The sequence below is a fragment of the Python bivittatus genome, unplaced genomic scaffold, assembly GCF_059951505.1.
Source record: "Python bivittatus isolate LINGU-HERP-01145 unplaced genomic scaffold, Pbiv_v1 ctg000850_np1212, whole genome shotgun sequence".
In the NCBI taxonomy this organism is placed as follows: domain Eukaryota; kingdom Metazoa; phylum Chordata; class Lepidosauria; order Squamata; family Pythonidae; genus Python; species Python bivittatus.
In genome coordinates, this window is record NW_028277112.1 from 21581886 (window position 1) to 21595276 (window position 13391).

The 13391-nt window shown below is 35.7% G+C and overlaps 1 protein-coding gene across 2 annotated transcripts in view; it reads right to left on the reverse strand.

The window, feature by feature from the left end:
* Nucleotides 1-13391, reverse strand: part of MCC (MCC regulator of Wnt signaling pathway) — a 210490-nt gene that overhangs the window by 58181 nt on the left and 138918 nt on the right. For both annotated transcript variants that reach the window (XM_088130041.1, XM_088130042.1), the window contains one exon: nucleotides 3183-3325. In XM_088130041.1, coding sequence (XP_087986167.1) covers nucleotides 3183-3325 — 143 coding nt within the window. The remainder of the gene's footprint in view (nucleotides 1-3182; nucleotides 3326-13391) is intronic.

The following is a 13391-nucleotide window of genomic DNA, read 5'->3' on the forward strand; positions in this document are numbered from 1 at the left end:
AGAAATCTATGCCTCATATGTGAATGACAGTTTGTGCATCAATTTCCTGTTTGATACTCATGAAGAAAATATGTCTCTGATATTTGCCAATACTCGACTATCAGAATAATTAGTTTATTAAGTTGTCCTAAGGAAACACAAAGAGAATAATCAACATTCACTCATTTTAAATACATACAGTATATAGCTTTTTCACAAAAAGGATGAGCACACAATAGAAAAGGGCAAAGTATAGATCCTGCATAACCTCTGAGTATCCCTGGAGATAAGCCTTAAAAATGGTTAAAAGCCCATGAAGAAAATCAATGTCAATGTGGATTGACCCCCCCCAAAAAAACATGGGATACACTTTTGAACTCTGTTCATTTGCAAAAGGTAAACTACAATAAAATAAAAGCTTTCATACACCCATGAGAAAGCTATTTGCCCCTATTAACTACAATTAAAATCATGCTTCTGCATTAGCTACATAATTTGCTTTATAATTAGCATGTTTCAGACAAAAATGCACCAAGAATATTGCTGAATTGATAAAAATTATTCTCCAATCATATAGAATATTTGTAGCTTCAAGATTACCAAGATTACCCTTCCTCAAACACTTATATTTTACGCTGTGGCCTTCAGACAATTTTCCTCCAGGAAAATAGAACTAAAGGCTAAACTGCCCAAAGTTATTCTGCCTATGCTTCTAGAGCACCATAATAATCTGTATACAATTTTGTCATACTTTACACAACAATGCCTTCCTCAAACACTTACATTTTACGCTGTGGCCTTCAGGCAATTTTCCTCCAGGAAAATAGAACTAAAGGCTAAACTGGCCTACATCTTGAAGAAAAAGCAGATTACATCGTAATGTAGGATTTACCATATACTGTACACCCAATTAGGTTTTTTGATGTTTTACTGCCTGTAGCAATAGAGAGTCATATCAAAATTGTCTAGCGTATCACAGTATGTGAATGTAGTTTGGTATTATCAGTTGGTCTGTTACATTAGTGAAACGTGCAATTTTACTTTTTCAGCTCATGCTGCATTTGCATTATGAATATATCAACAAAATAAAAAAAAAGTGTAGTTACAAGAAAAATAGAAGAGCAAAAAAAAAAAGACATACAAAATGAAAAGAAATATACATTAAAAAACTTGCAAAACTATATTGTGATAGTTACTACCTCTCTTTGCAGAAAACAAATATAAAATGATGGAAAAAACCTGTCATTCTGCTTTTGCTATCCCGCCTGATACGACTTGAACATTAAGGCATACTGGATTCAAAAGAAAAAAAAGTTTCACATTCTGGCAACTTCTTCAAGCAGCTACATCTTTTCCTAGGATCATACAGCTGCCCAATACAGTATTTGTTTCTATTCAGAGTTCAACTTAAATGAATTTTCCCAAACAGGGATCCCAAATAGGTAATTTAAAATAATGATATATATATCTAAAAGCAAAACATCCACAACCTTGCCCTGGGCAACTTTATCATTCAACATGCATCTCCAAATTCATTGGGCCAGATATAGCTCTATAGACCTCAACCAATATTAATTATGCCTAACATTAACAAATGATACCCACACATCAATTTTGCTTTTGTTGCAGGATCTTACAGTAATCGCACCAATAGATTTTTCCATGGTAAGCTTGCATGCTTAATGATGGTACATCATAAAAAATATGCCTAATGTTCCCCTTGTACTCTGTTTTTTGCTTTTATTGAAGAAATGAAACATCAACACAAAGTCTGAAACAATTACAAAAATACAGTAGGAATAAAAAAAAACAAAGAAAAAAACTTTCAGTATACATACATACATGCATACGTACATACTTATGTGCATACTTAGGGAACATTTCCAATATTTTAAATATCTATATTCAGTATTTCCATCCAGAATGACTTTTGTACAGAAGAGATAAATCTATGTGGAAAATCATTGTTTACAGTTCATAAATGGTGAGTAAATTTGAATATAATTATCCTCAATTGTAGCCTTTCGATGTTCCTTGTTACGCTGTTTTTTTTTAGCCACAGCAATTTTCTACATTTTACAGATGCAATTAACCATTTACTTTTCAGGTATTTTGTGATAAGAAATATGATAGCCAGCGCAACAGGAATTTCATCAACTTATGTGCCATAAGAAATACAGACTTCCACTTGTACATTGAGGAAAATGTGAGACATACTCTACACAACACATCTTTACCAACAAATTACTGGTATGTTTAGAAGATATCAAAATGACTGATGTAAATGTCAGAATTGGAAATGTGTTACCCCTCTGAATTAAGTCTCAGAATCCAGAATCTATAAAATGTGGATTGATATACTGACTCTTTGTGCCACATGAGTTAGAGCAAATTATTTCTACACAGCACATTGGCTATAGGCCCAGGCAATGGAACCACAAAACCTGCTGGAGCTTGACAAAGACCATGATTACCAGAGTCATTCTGACACAAACAAACGTCCCTAACACTTCCCAGCTCGGCCAAATGTTATTTGAAACCTGCCATCTGTACAAAAATTACACAGCTTTCGGAAAGCAACAAGTCTGAGAAGAACACTGCTTTTCATTTCCTCTGTTATTTGATCCTACAGTACTGGCAATCAATGAATTACACAGTTAATTGCATAATAGAAAACTAAAGTCTTCAAAACCTAATAATTTAATGCAATATTGAAGAAAAATGCTATATTTAAATTAATACATTTCACAATGTTTAAAAAAATAAATGGACATACGAGAATGATTTACCTCAGTGCTTTTCAATCATTTAAAAAAAGATTACCTCCTATGAAATATGTCATTTCTGATTTTTTTCTACAACTGAATTCCCAAGTCTAAGCCTTCTTGCTGCAAGTGTTGCTGAAATTAATATTCCATACCTATTTCTAGGTACTGATGTTTTATGCCTAATTTTAAAAAATGTATTTTTAAAAAAATAATGCTTGATATTTTTACTTTCCTTTCAACCTTTGTTAATGTCATTTTCCCCTCCAAGAGACTAAAAAAAGAAACTGGGTTATTATTAAATGTAACTGTTTATTTTATATATTTATAGATTAGGGGAGTTTGCTAGCCATTTAAATCTATTGAGATATGACACTATATGCTTTATTCGAAAGATTTTAATCCATCTTTTAAAAGCTATAGATATATTTAAAATACCAATGTCAGCTGTGACCATAGTTGACTGGTTTTCTGGAAGGGAAGCAGAGGTCTGATCTTGGTCCATGCTGTGTGAATCATCATTGACCTCATGCTGACTTTGACTAAGTTCTGATCGCAGTTCAGAATATTCATCTTCTTCCCTGAGGAATGAAACATAAGAGATTATTTTTCCCTGGAATCACTGAACAGAAACTGCACAAATGTGGTTTAATAATTTTAAGTAAGCAAAGATACTTTTCACAGATATTCTATATTGGACATTCAGTAAGATCTAAGACATTTGTAACATCTAAGACATTAATACAATGGTCAATGTAGGGCATGTGAAACTCACAAAATTAATCCCAGAAGGCATAAAAATAAAGCTATAGTACACTGAGTGCTGTCTATTGGTGATTCAGATATTTAAACTCTGGTTTCAAATTGTTATTTTATTCATTTACCTATTATATCTATAACTTCCAGGTTTTCAGAATAGCATAGAAGTCAGCAGAAAATATATAGCTTGTGCAATTCCACTTCATGGCTGAATGGAATTTCAACCTAGGTCTATCTAAACCACTCTCAGGGACCTCTGACATTTTTCCTGTATTATTCCTTTGCTAGTGTATGCGTGTTTTACTTTTAAGAAATGCATTATTTCACAATATTAATCAGCAGTTTATAAATGAACAGTAAACACATCACACTGAGCTGTTGATGGATACCAAGTTTAAAAAATCCAGTATGAGTCACATTTTTCTTTCATAGAAGGCTATCGCTAGGAATCACTTATATTCGGTAGCATCTCTCTTCAGGCATGCTAAAATTAATACTTTAAGAATTGTAGGAATCATAATTTTTATATCTTAAAAGGAAATTTATACTATTGTGTTGACATACATTAAACTATTTACAAATATTCCAATAATAACACATTCCAATAAAAATAATTTTTGGCTGGTGTGGGTCTTCCGGGCTGTGTGGCCGTGTTCTGGAGGTTTTGTTTCCTAACGTTTCGCCAGCACCTGTGACCGGCATCTTCAGAGTGCAGGAGCACAGACAGGAGCCCAACCCCCCCACACCCCCAGCCCCCCCCTCAGATCCCTATAAATACCCACAAAAGGGTCGCATCACCCTGAGCACAGAGAGAACTGCTCCTGTCTGTACTCCTGCACTCTGAAGATGCCGGTCACAGGTGCTGGCGAAACGTTAGGAAACAAAACCTCCAGAACACAGCCACACAGCCCGGAAGACCCACACCAGCCATCGTATGCCGGCTGTGAAAGCCTTCGACAATACACAAAAATAATTTTTATTTAAATATACAGTTTAAGGGCTTTCCCCCCTCCTAATAAAATATTTAAGTTCAACTATTCAACTATTGAATACTATTGAAGGCAGTAATGGAAGACTCTGGATGCCCACAAAATCCCTTCAAAGATGCCTAAAGTCAACTGATTGAGTACTTTGCTTTAAGAGGACAGTAACTATTTGTGATCAAATAGTAGCTATTTATGATCAAAGGAAAGCATAAAATTATTACTTGCTGTGAGGGAATGAAGTTGGAAAAAGTAGCTGTAGCCAGGCAGAAATACTACTCACCCCATTTCCCTCATACATTCATTCATTAACTCACAACTTTCATAAGCATCCAAGCTGGAGTTCCAGCTGCCTGTAATAATAGAGCCACACCCTGCTGTTTTCAAGGACCTGTCAACATCCAGAGGCAGCCTTACCCCACCCACCCAGGCTTGCTTGCTTGCTTTTCTTTTCTTTCTTTCCTTCCCAATTAATTGATTAATTAATGCTGCCCATCTCCCCCAGAGGGTGACTTTTAGCTTAGAAAAGCAAATGCTAAGACAGAGTGGGGAGGTATGTATAGGAAGAAAGGTGATAGGCAAGTAGCACACAGACGGGGAAGTGGAGGCATTGTCTGAAGACTGGCAGCTATTACAAGCAGGCAAGAGGACTATAATTCAACTGCCAGGATGAGTTATGGTGAGCAGCATATCCTGGTCAGAGTCCTGCCTGGAGCTTTTCCGGGAGCTTGGTAGCAACTAGAAGAGGAACAACCATACTGATACAGCACCTCATCCCAACTAGTGTAAGAACTTTTGGAAGGAGGCAAAGATTGTATGCCACTTTTCAGACTTATGGACTTTTGCTTGAACTAAGTATTAAAGGACTGAGTATTAAAGACATGTTTACATGGCAACATCACCTTACAAGTCCTAGATGGGTGGAGAGCAATAGTCTGTTGTTGGGGAAGGTGTGTGCTGCAATAAAGCATTTTGTACAGATTTGTTATGCTGTGGTGTGTCCAGTCCTTGGAAAGCAAAGAACCCTCACACTTGCTCATCATGTAATTGTACAACTATTCAAACTATTTATCACAACTAAGTTCAAATGAGAAGCATTAGTTTATTAGGAGAACCAAGAAAATATTCAAAACGTACCAGCTGTTTGTTTAAAGTTGAGATCAAAGCTATATATTTATTAAAGCAGAGAAGAACTAAACTCTAAATAGCACAAATTAAAATACATGATAATGAAATATGGGTTAAAGCTCGATGAATATGTTAATTACTGGGGACAGTCACTGCAACAATAATTAGCTTTAAGCAAAAAAACAATTACCATGATGTTGAAGACAAGTCTTTTTTGGTTAGAAGGATAATTTGCTTGCTTGCTTAGTCAACTCTCTGCAATTAGTCATCCATTTTAAAACCTGAATTACTTCTTTCCTGGTGAATGAGCTTATCACCATATCAAAACTGAACACACAAGCTGCAATGAACTTCAGTTCTACTCTATTTAGCCAAATTGGGTCAAATTCAAACTATGGGGCAATGTTAGCTTTTTCCTTGTGAAAACAAACTCCTTAAGGTTGAACACAGAGCAGCCAATCTGGATAGCATCTCTCACACATGCAATTTCCTTTATTTATAGAACACTCATCAGTCTTTTTCTGCTCTAGTTTTCATTTTATGAAAGTCATTTAAGGAATGTCATTTTCAAAATTAATTTAGTTTGGATGAAAAAAATCTGTCCAATTTAACATATTTCAGTTCAACATGCTCCCTTTCTTTACAACATAACACACACAGGCTAATAACCTGCCTCTGTTAACTTTAGTATTTCTGAGTGAACTTACATAAGACTTCACTGCAGGCAAGCTATATGCTTCCAACAGGCCCCTTTAAATTGTGCATCTTTTTTCTTCTTGCATATATTAGAAATAATACAAAATTAAATATACTTATGTGAATTCAGTAAGCACTTTCTTTAAAAAAAGTATGTCGCACTATGTACCATGTCCTATATTTGAGTTACCACAGCCTTTGATTTCTTGGGGTCCTCTACATGTATTTGTCATGCTGGCTGATAATTGTGAAGTCTGGAAGTCTCTAGGATATGAAAAGTTGTATTACATCAATCACAGTATGACTCCAGACTGAAAGCTACTTGTGTAAGGCTATTTAGTGAGTATATGGCAGATGTAAACATCCCAAGTTCAACACGTTACAGAAATTATAACTGCTTGTTTCCTTTCAAAGTATTACCTACCTGAGGATACAGTATTCTTAATACACATTTTGAAATCAGTCTTTCTGAAAAGTTTGACATTTTTTCTCAGAGATTTTAAATTTGCATTTTATTTTAATGCTTCAATAAACTTGCTGTTTAACCTTTGCATATTATTTTGATACTTCAATAATCTTGCTGTTTAACTTATGCATTTTTTTTTAATTGAAAGTGCGATTGACAATTAGAATAATTATCAAAGGGCAATAAGACTTTAGCAGTCCTCCTTCCAGAGGACAAGAATTACAGAAGGAAGGCTAACACTTTCAGGCCACAAATACCATCTTGAATTATGGTTCATATTTTCAGAAGATATCATTACTTGACATCTTCAGTGATTTCATCCATTGTCCTAACGAGAGTTCATTAAAGCCTGCATGACTACTAACATTTTGTGAAATATCATATACATGACAATCTGGGCATTGTTAACCACTTTGTTATTTAAATTTATTTTTTGAGAACCATACTATTTTTTTTTTGGTCTGCGCTCAGTCATTACTGACCCTGCAGTGACTGCTTGGATGAGTCCTTGCAGTTTTCAAGGCAATTGTTTCGGAAGTGGTTTGCCAGAGCCCAGCTGGCGAGCGCAGGAGGCGGGGTTTCCGTTGCTTTGCGCCCTTTTCGGGCGAGCGCAGTTTCGCGCTTACCGGCAACTGCTCCTGACTCCTTTTGCAAGGCGCCGTCAGCATTTTTCCTCCCACCAGAGTGAGAGTCCCCATTTATCTACTCACGTGAGTTTTCGACCTGTTGGGTTGACAGGAACTGGGGAGGAAAGGAGCTCACCCTGTTAACGCGAAGGCTGGACTCGAACCGCTGAAGCGTCGACCATTTCTGGCCGGCAACTTTCAGCGTCATTAAGCCGCTGCACCACTGCGTCCCCACCATACTATTAGGTATGCATAAATAACAAAACTATCTTGAAATATGCTGAGATAGTCTTATGATCAAAGCTCTCTACAAAAACCCACCTTTCCAATTTCTTATTTAGCCAGTGTTGACTTTTGATCAGATCACAACCTTATTTTAACTTACAGTTATTACTTATCTTTCTAATAATAGATCAGATAAGATTATTTTTCTCATTAAACAAAATGCAAGGAATTATACAGATTACACAAACCTTCACTCCCCATACACTACTCCACTAAGGAATTAATTTAGGGTGCTGACAGGGTGTGTGCACAGTAATTCTCTCATGGTTTCACATACAATCTAGAAATTGGCTTTTTTCCAACTTTCATTCTGCTTTAATCAGTGCTGCTAAAACACCTTGATATCCTCTGGTATGAGATCCTCTGTGAATAAAAGATTTGTTATAATTCAACTTATGCTAACATTTGTGTTAGATCTTCTCACTGTTATGACTTTGAGTTCTCTTGGATGAACACTGGCTAACAATCCTCCAATTTTTTCTGACTTTTTGGTAGTCTGAATGGGTGACTTTGTTCCCTTGTCCAACAAATCAATTTTGCAAAGTTAAGAGATTTATATGCTAAGGAACATGGAGAAAGCTAAATCCTTTTTGGGTGTAAAGAAAAAAAAAAGAGAACAAATCTTATTTTTTCATTAGGAGAAAAATAAGACACAATAGGGAAATCTTTCCCATAGCAAATTTATGTTGCAAAATAAATATACAGCATAAAAGCATTCAGTTGTTTGCTATTAAGGTAGGCTTCCACAAAATTCTGAATGACAGCATAGTGCAGTGCTTCCCAAACTTTTTCCTTCATTACCAAAAACCTGGTGGGTGCGTGTGAGCGAGCAAAGGGGGTAAGGAGGGTGTCATGCATGCGAGTGAAGTAAGGCTGGGGTGGGTGGGGAAGACTTATCCAAGCAACTTGTGACCACCCCTGCTGGCTTCCTCATTGACTTTGCTTGTAGGAAGCTGTCAGGGAAAGTTTCAAATGGTGAACATGTGATCACGGGACGCTGTAAACAGTCATAAGTGCGAGCTGGTTGCCAAGCACCTGAACTTTGTTTATGTGACTGCAGGGGCACTGCAATGGCCAGAACTTTGAAGACTGATCATAAATCCCTTTCTTCAGCACCGTCATAACTTCGAACGGTCACTGAATGGTTGTAACTCGAGGACCATCTGTATTATAAAAATAATATCACTGAATGATCTTACATCATTTCAACAAATTACTATTGGTAATTTCATCGATTTTCACCTTAATAGGAATACTATGGGAGATTTTTGAATATAGTACATGTGGCAATATTAAATCAATTTAAATATCCCTGTTGTGATTGGGTAAGGGTTCGTGTGTCATTACCCAAAGAAAAACCACTTTTACCCAATTCTGGGTAATTTACTCAGGTTTGGGAAGCACTGGTATAGTGCATGCCACAAGCCAGTAAAGATCTGGCCTGAAGCCAGACACTTCCATATTCACTAGTTAAGCATTCCTAAAATTAAGAAGAGTTAATCAAACACAGTTTGCTTGTTTCAAGACATTATTTCAGATACTTCTAAAGACTTAAGGATAAATTAATCTGATAACAAAATTAATGGGCAGAGGAATGTTAATTTTAGTTAAGCTAAATGAGAAACAAGGCATCACTCTTAAAAGCTCTATTGCTTATAAAAATCATATCTTGAACTAACATCTGTTATATATCTGATGAATTATACAATCACACAACATTTTAAATAGAGTCAAGATAAAATAGCAAGCAGTGATGATATTTATCCAATTACCCCAATTTTTCAATCGGAATATAATTATTTCAAATGGTGAATATTGTCAGTACTCCTTTGTTTGCAAAGAAATCATTAATGGATTGTATGAACAATGTCTATATTTTTATTAACGGAATGAGACCTTTTGAGGCAAACTTTATAATATATTAAAGATTCGGTGATGCAGTGCTCAGTTATCTTTTTCTTTTAATTGTTAACAAGTAGACTATGATGTAAAAAATAGCTAGAAGAAGTAAATTATTTTTATAACACAGGCAAAAAACTAGTATGGATGCAACTGGGACTCAAGCTTTAGGCCACACTAACATTTCTAAGATATCCTAGAGATATCTTTCCAACTTTCATCAAAGCCATACCATACTTAATATTCACTCCACATTTTTTTTAAAAAAATCTTACCACTGTTACCTCTTAAAAACCTATAAAAGAACTGAATTATTTTCAAATTTAACTTTGCTATTTTTAATTATCAGCAACATCAATCATAATCCAATAGAAAATATTACACATGAGTATCACATTTCAGGTTATTAACAGACTACTACCCTCACCCTTACTGCCTTCCTAACTATCCCTACTAATGTTCAGCCATTCTGTTCCCTTCTCCCTGAGTTAATCTACACAGAGATGTGGGTCTGATCACAGGCAAATTTCTTTAGCAATATAGCACAGCTCAAAAAGTTCATAAGGCAATACTGATTATTACAGTATACATAGGGAATCCTTAATGAGCCAAGATATTTTAATTTCCTCATCTATATTAAGGGTTAGACATGCGTGGAGAATAAATTGTAAGCAAGGACATTTTGTGACAATGCATAATATTATTAATCACATGATATATCTATTAAGGCATCAGTGTTAGCTTCCAATTTCCTAAGTGTGTGGAGCCTCAGCCAACATGAGATATTCTTAATGTTGACCTTAATCTGGCAGAAAAATGCAGAGTAAATGGCACCAAAAGAATATCCCATAATATGAGCTGAAGCTTATCATCTGATATTGAATAGAGCCTTACAATATTTATTTAAAAAAAAAAAAAAACTTTCTGGTCACATATGACAATGACTGGAAAAGGTTTTCTGCATCATTTTCAAAAGTTATGAATCGTAACATTAAAAAGGGAATTGTAATATAAAAGTATCATTTCACTATTACAATATTATTTAAGTATTTTAGCATGATGCTCTTTTAAAAAGATATAGTGAAAATAAATTGAGCTATAACAGGTTCAGCTATTCAGCAGGTGACTATCATTTCAAAATCACATCACTTAAAATCAATCTTTTTCCTATCCTGCTACATGACAAAATCACATTCCCATTTTCTCAAGGTATCATGTCTAGGAAACAGCTTGTTTAGGGGTAGCTGTGTCATTTCTAGGTTACTTGTAGGAAAAACTAACCAGACACCATCTGTTTAATTTATTTAGGTTTGTTTATTCAGGAGATGTCTGATAAGTTCCTCCTGGAAGTACCATACAAACACCACAGTAAGCCCAAAACAAGTTGCAGATGGCCATTTCCTAGCCATCTAGGGGGAGTAAGACTGGCAAGTAAATTGTCCTTATGGTTTATCATGTCATGAAAAAGTTTGATGGCCAACTTTCAGTAAACCTGGCCTTTTGTGTATCTGTATTGTCCCTCCCTAATCCAAGAAGAATTTATTGTATCTCAGAAGGCAAGACATTGCTACAAAAGAGGTAAATGGAATACTGATTTTTTAAAAGTATATGAACAAAACAAGGCACATGAAGAAATTAAGCTACATTGCTACCATATAAAATCACGGAGCTGTAAACAAGAAAAGTAACAGACAAAAAATAGAGAAGGATGTGTGTTATGTTTATTCAATAATCCTGAAACCATAATTTTTCCACAAATATTTTACTGGAATTAACAGCCTAAACATCTATAATAGCTGTGATTATACACATGAGCATGAAACCAGATGCTCTGGTGTTAGCCCTATATGGATAGTTTCTTCATTTCTAGGTATAGTCATCTTTACAATCATACTATTTTGCATACTTATCTCTATTTTTTCTTTAAATAACTATGTGCTGCCATTTAAGGATATAAAGCTTAATTATCTTTATTATTTCCTGTACTGGCTTGGTAACACTGTATTTTTATTTACCATACAAGTAGGAAGTTGGCCTGACCTATCATAACAATTGCCTTTTAATATTTTTCCTCACTAGAAATCAAGGTTATAGGTTTCTGTACACTCGTTATAAAAATGTTTGTTAAGAATTATATTTTAAAAAGTTGACCAATCAAATATATAATAATATTAGTATTTTTATTAATGATGTAATTTGCAAATTTGTCTTCTGCCATCATGTTGCCTAAGGTTATCTTTATCCAATTGATTTTTATAATGCCCTCTGAAAAACCTTAGACCAGTCTTCTCTCTGGGAACCTATAGACACATTCTCAGCCAGTCTTAACTCATCAGTTGATTCTTTGCTTGGGCAGCTAGATTACAATTCAACAAGAGGCTCAACTTTTATCACACTCTATGTTTTAATATGCTCCTTGGTGCAAAGATAATGAACACCAATGACCATGGTTGATTCCAGCTGGGCCTCCTATTGGGCAGCCCTCTCAGCAAATGATGAGCAGAGTGATATACTAAAGGAGTAGGCAGTTCCCAAGCCTTAAAGACATTTATATGTTAAACCATACATTTTAAATTTGATATGGGAAACAATGGGTAACCAGTGAAGCTGAGGCAGGAATTCACCCAACAAAAGCCTGGCCACAGCATTCTGGATCTGCTGTAGTTGATGAGTTTCTTCCAAAGGGATCCACATGTAATGTGTGTTGTAACAATCTATTCAGGAGATTACCAGAGCATGGATCATAGATACTAGGTAGGCCCTATCCAAGAACAGGCAAAGCTAGTAAATTAAATGTAACTGATAAAAGGCACCTCTTCAAGGAAGAGTGCAACACCATCAAGTCAAGCAACCTCTTCCTCCTACCCCCACTCAAATGGACAGAGCTGATACCAACAACAACGAACATTATCCATTATCTCCAAAACACAGGAACTTAGTCAATCTATTTTGTTGCATACCAAAAGAAGAGGATATATTTGACTTCATTACAGTCATTACAATTCCCAGACCATTCTGCCACAATAACTCAGAGCTAGAATACTGATTTTTGCTAAAACAATTTGTGAATAAGTCACATCATCTACATTGCAGCCTATTTCTCACAAACCCTTGTTTATGAATAATGTATGTTTTTAAAAACTAACTGGCACTATTTCAAATAGTTATACAGTGGTACCTCTAGTTACGAACTTAATCCGTTCCGTGACTCTGGTTGCAACTCGAGTTGGTCTCAAGTCGAGGTAAATTTTCCCATAAGGTTCAATGTAAATACGGTTAAACCGTTCCGCCCTCTGAATTTGGTCGCACCACGAGGCAAATTTCCCCATAAGGTTCAATGTAAATACAGCTAATCTGCCCTCCGAATTTGGTCGCACCCCGAGGTAAATTTCCCCCATAAGGTTCAATGTAAATACGGCTAAACAGTTCTGAAACATATGCATTTTATTTTTAAACCTCAAAAACCTTCCAAACGCCACAAAAACCTTCCAAACGCCACAAGCCTCACCAAACGTCTCCTTGCTACCGCGATCTCGCCCACAGGAAGCTGCGACCGCGTGGCAGCAGGGAAAATGGCCACGGATCCGGTTCGTAAGTAGAGGCGGAGTTTGCAAGTAGAGGTAAATTTTTGGGGCCGGAGCTGGTCGTATCTTGAAAAATTCGTAAGGAGGGGTGTTCGTAACTAGAGGTACCACTGTACACTGAATTTCAAATCTCATATTAAATGATACATAACTGCATCTCTCATTTTTTTTAAAAAAGCATTACCCAAGCAGCTGGAGTGTAAGCAACTGCACTGTCATAA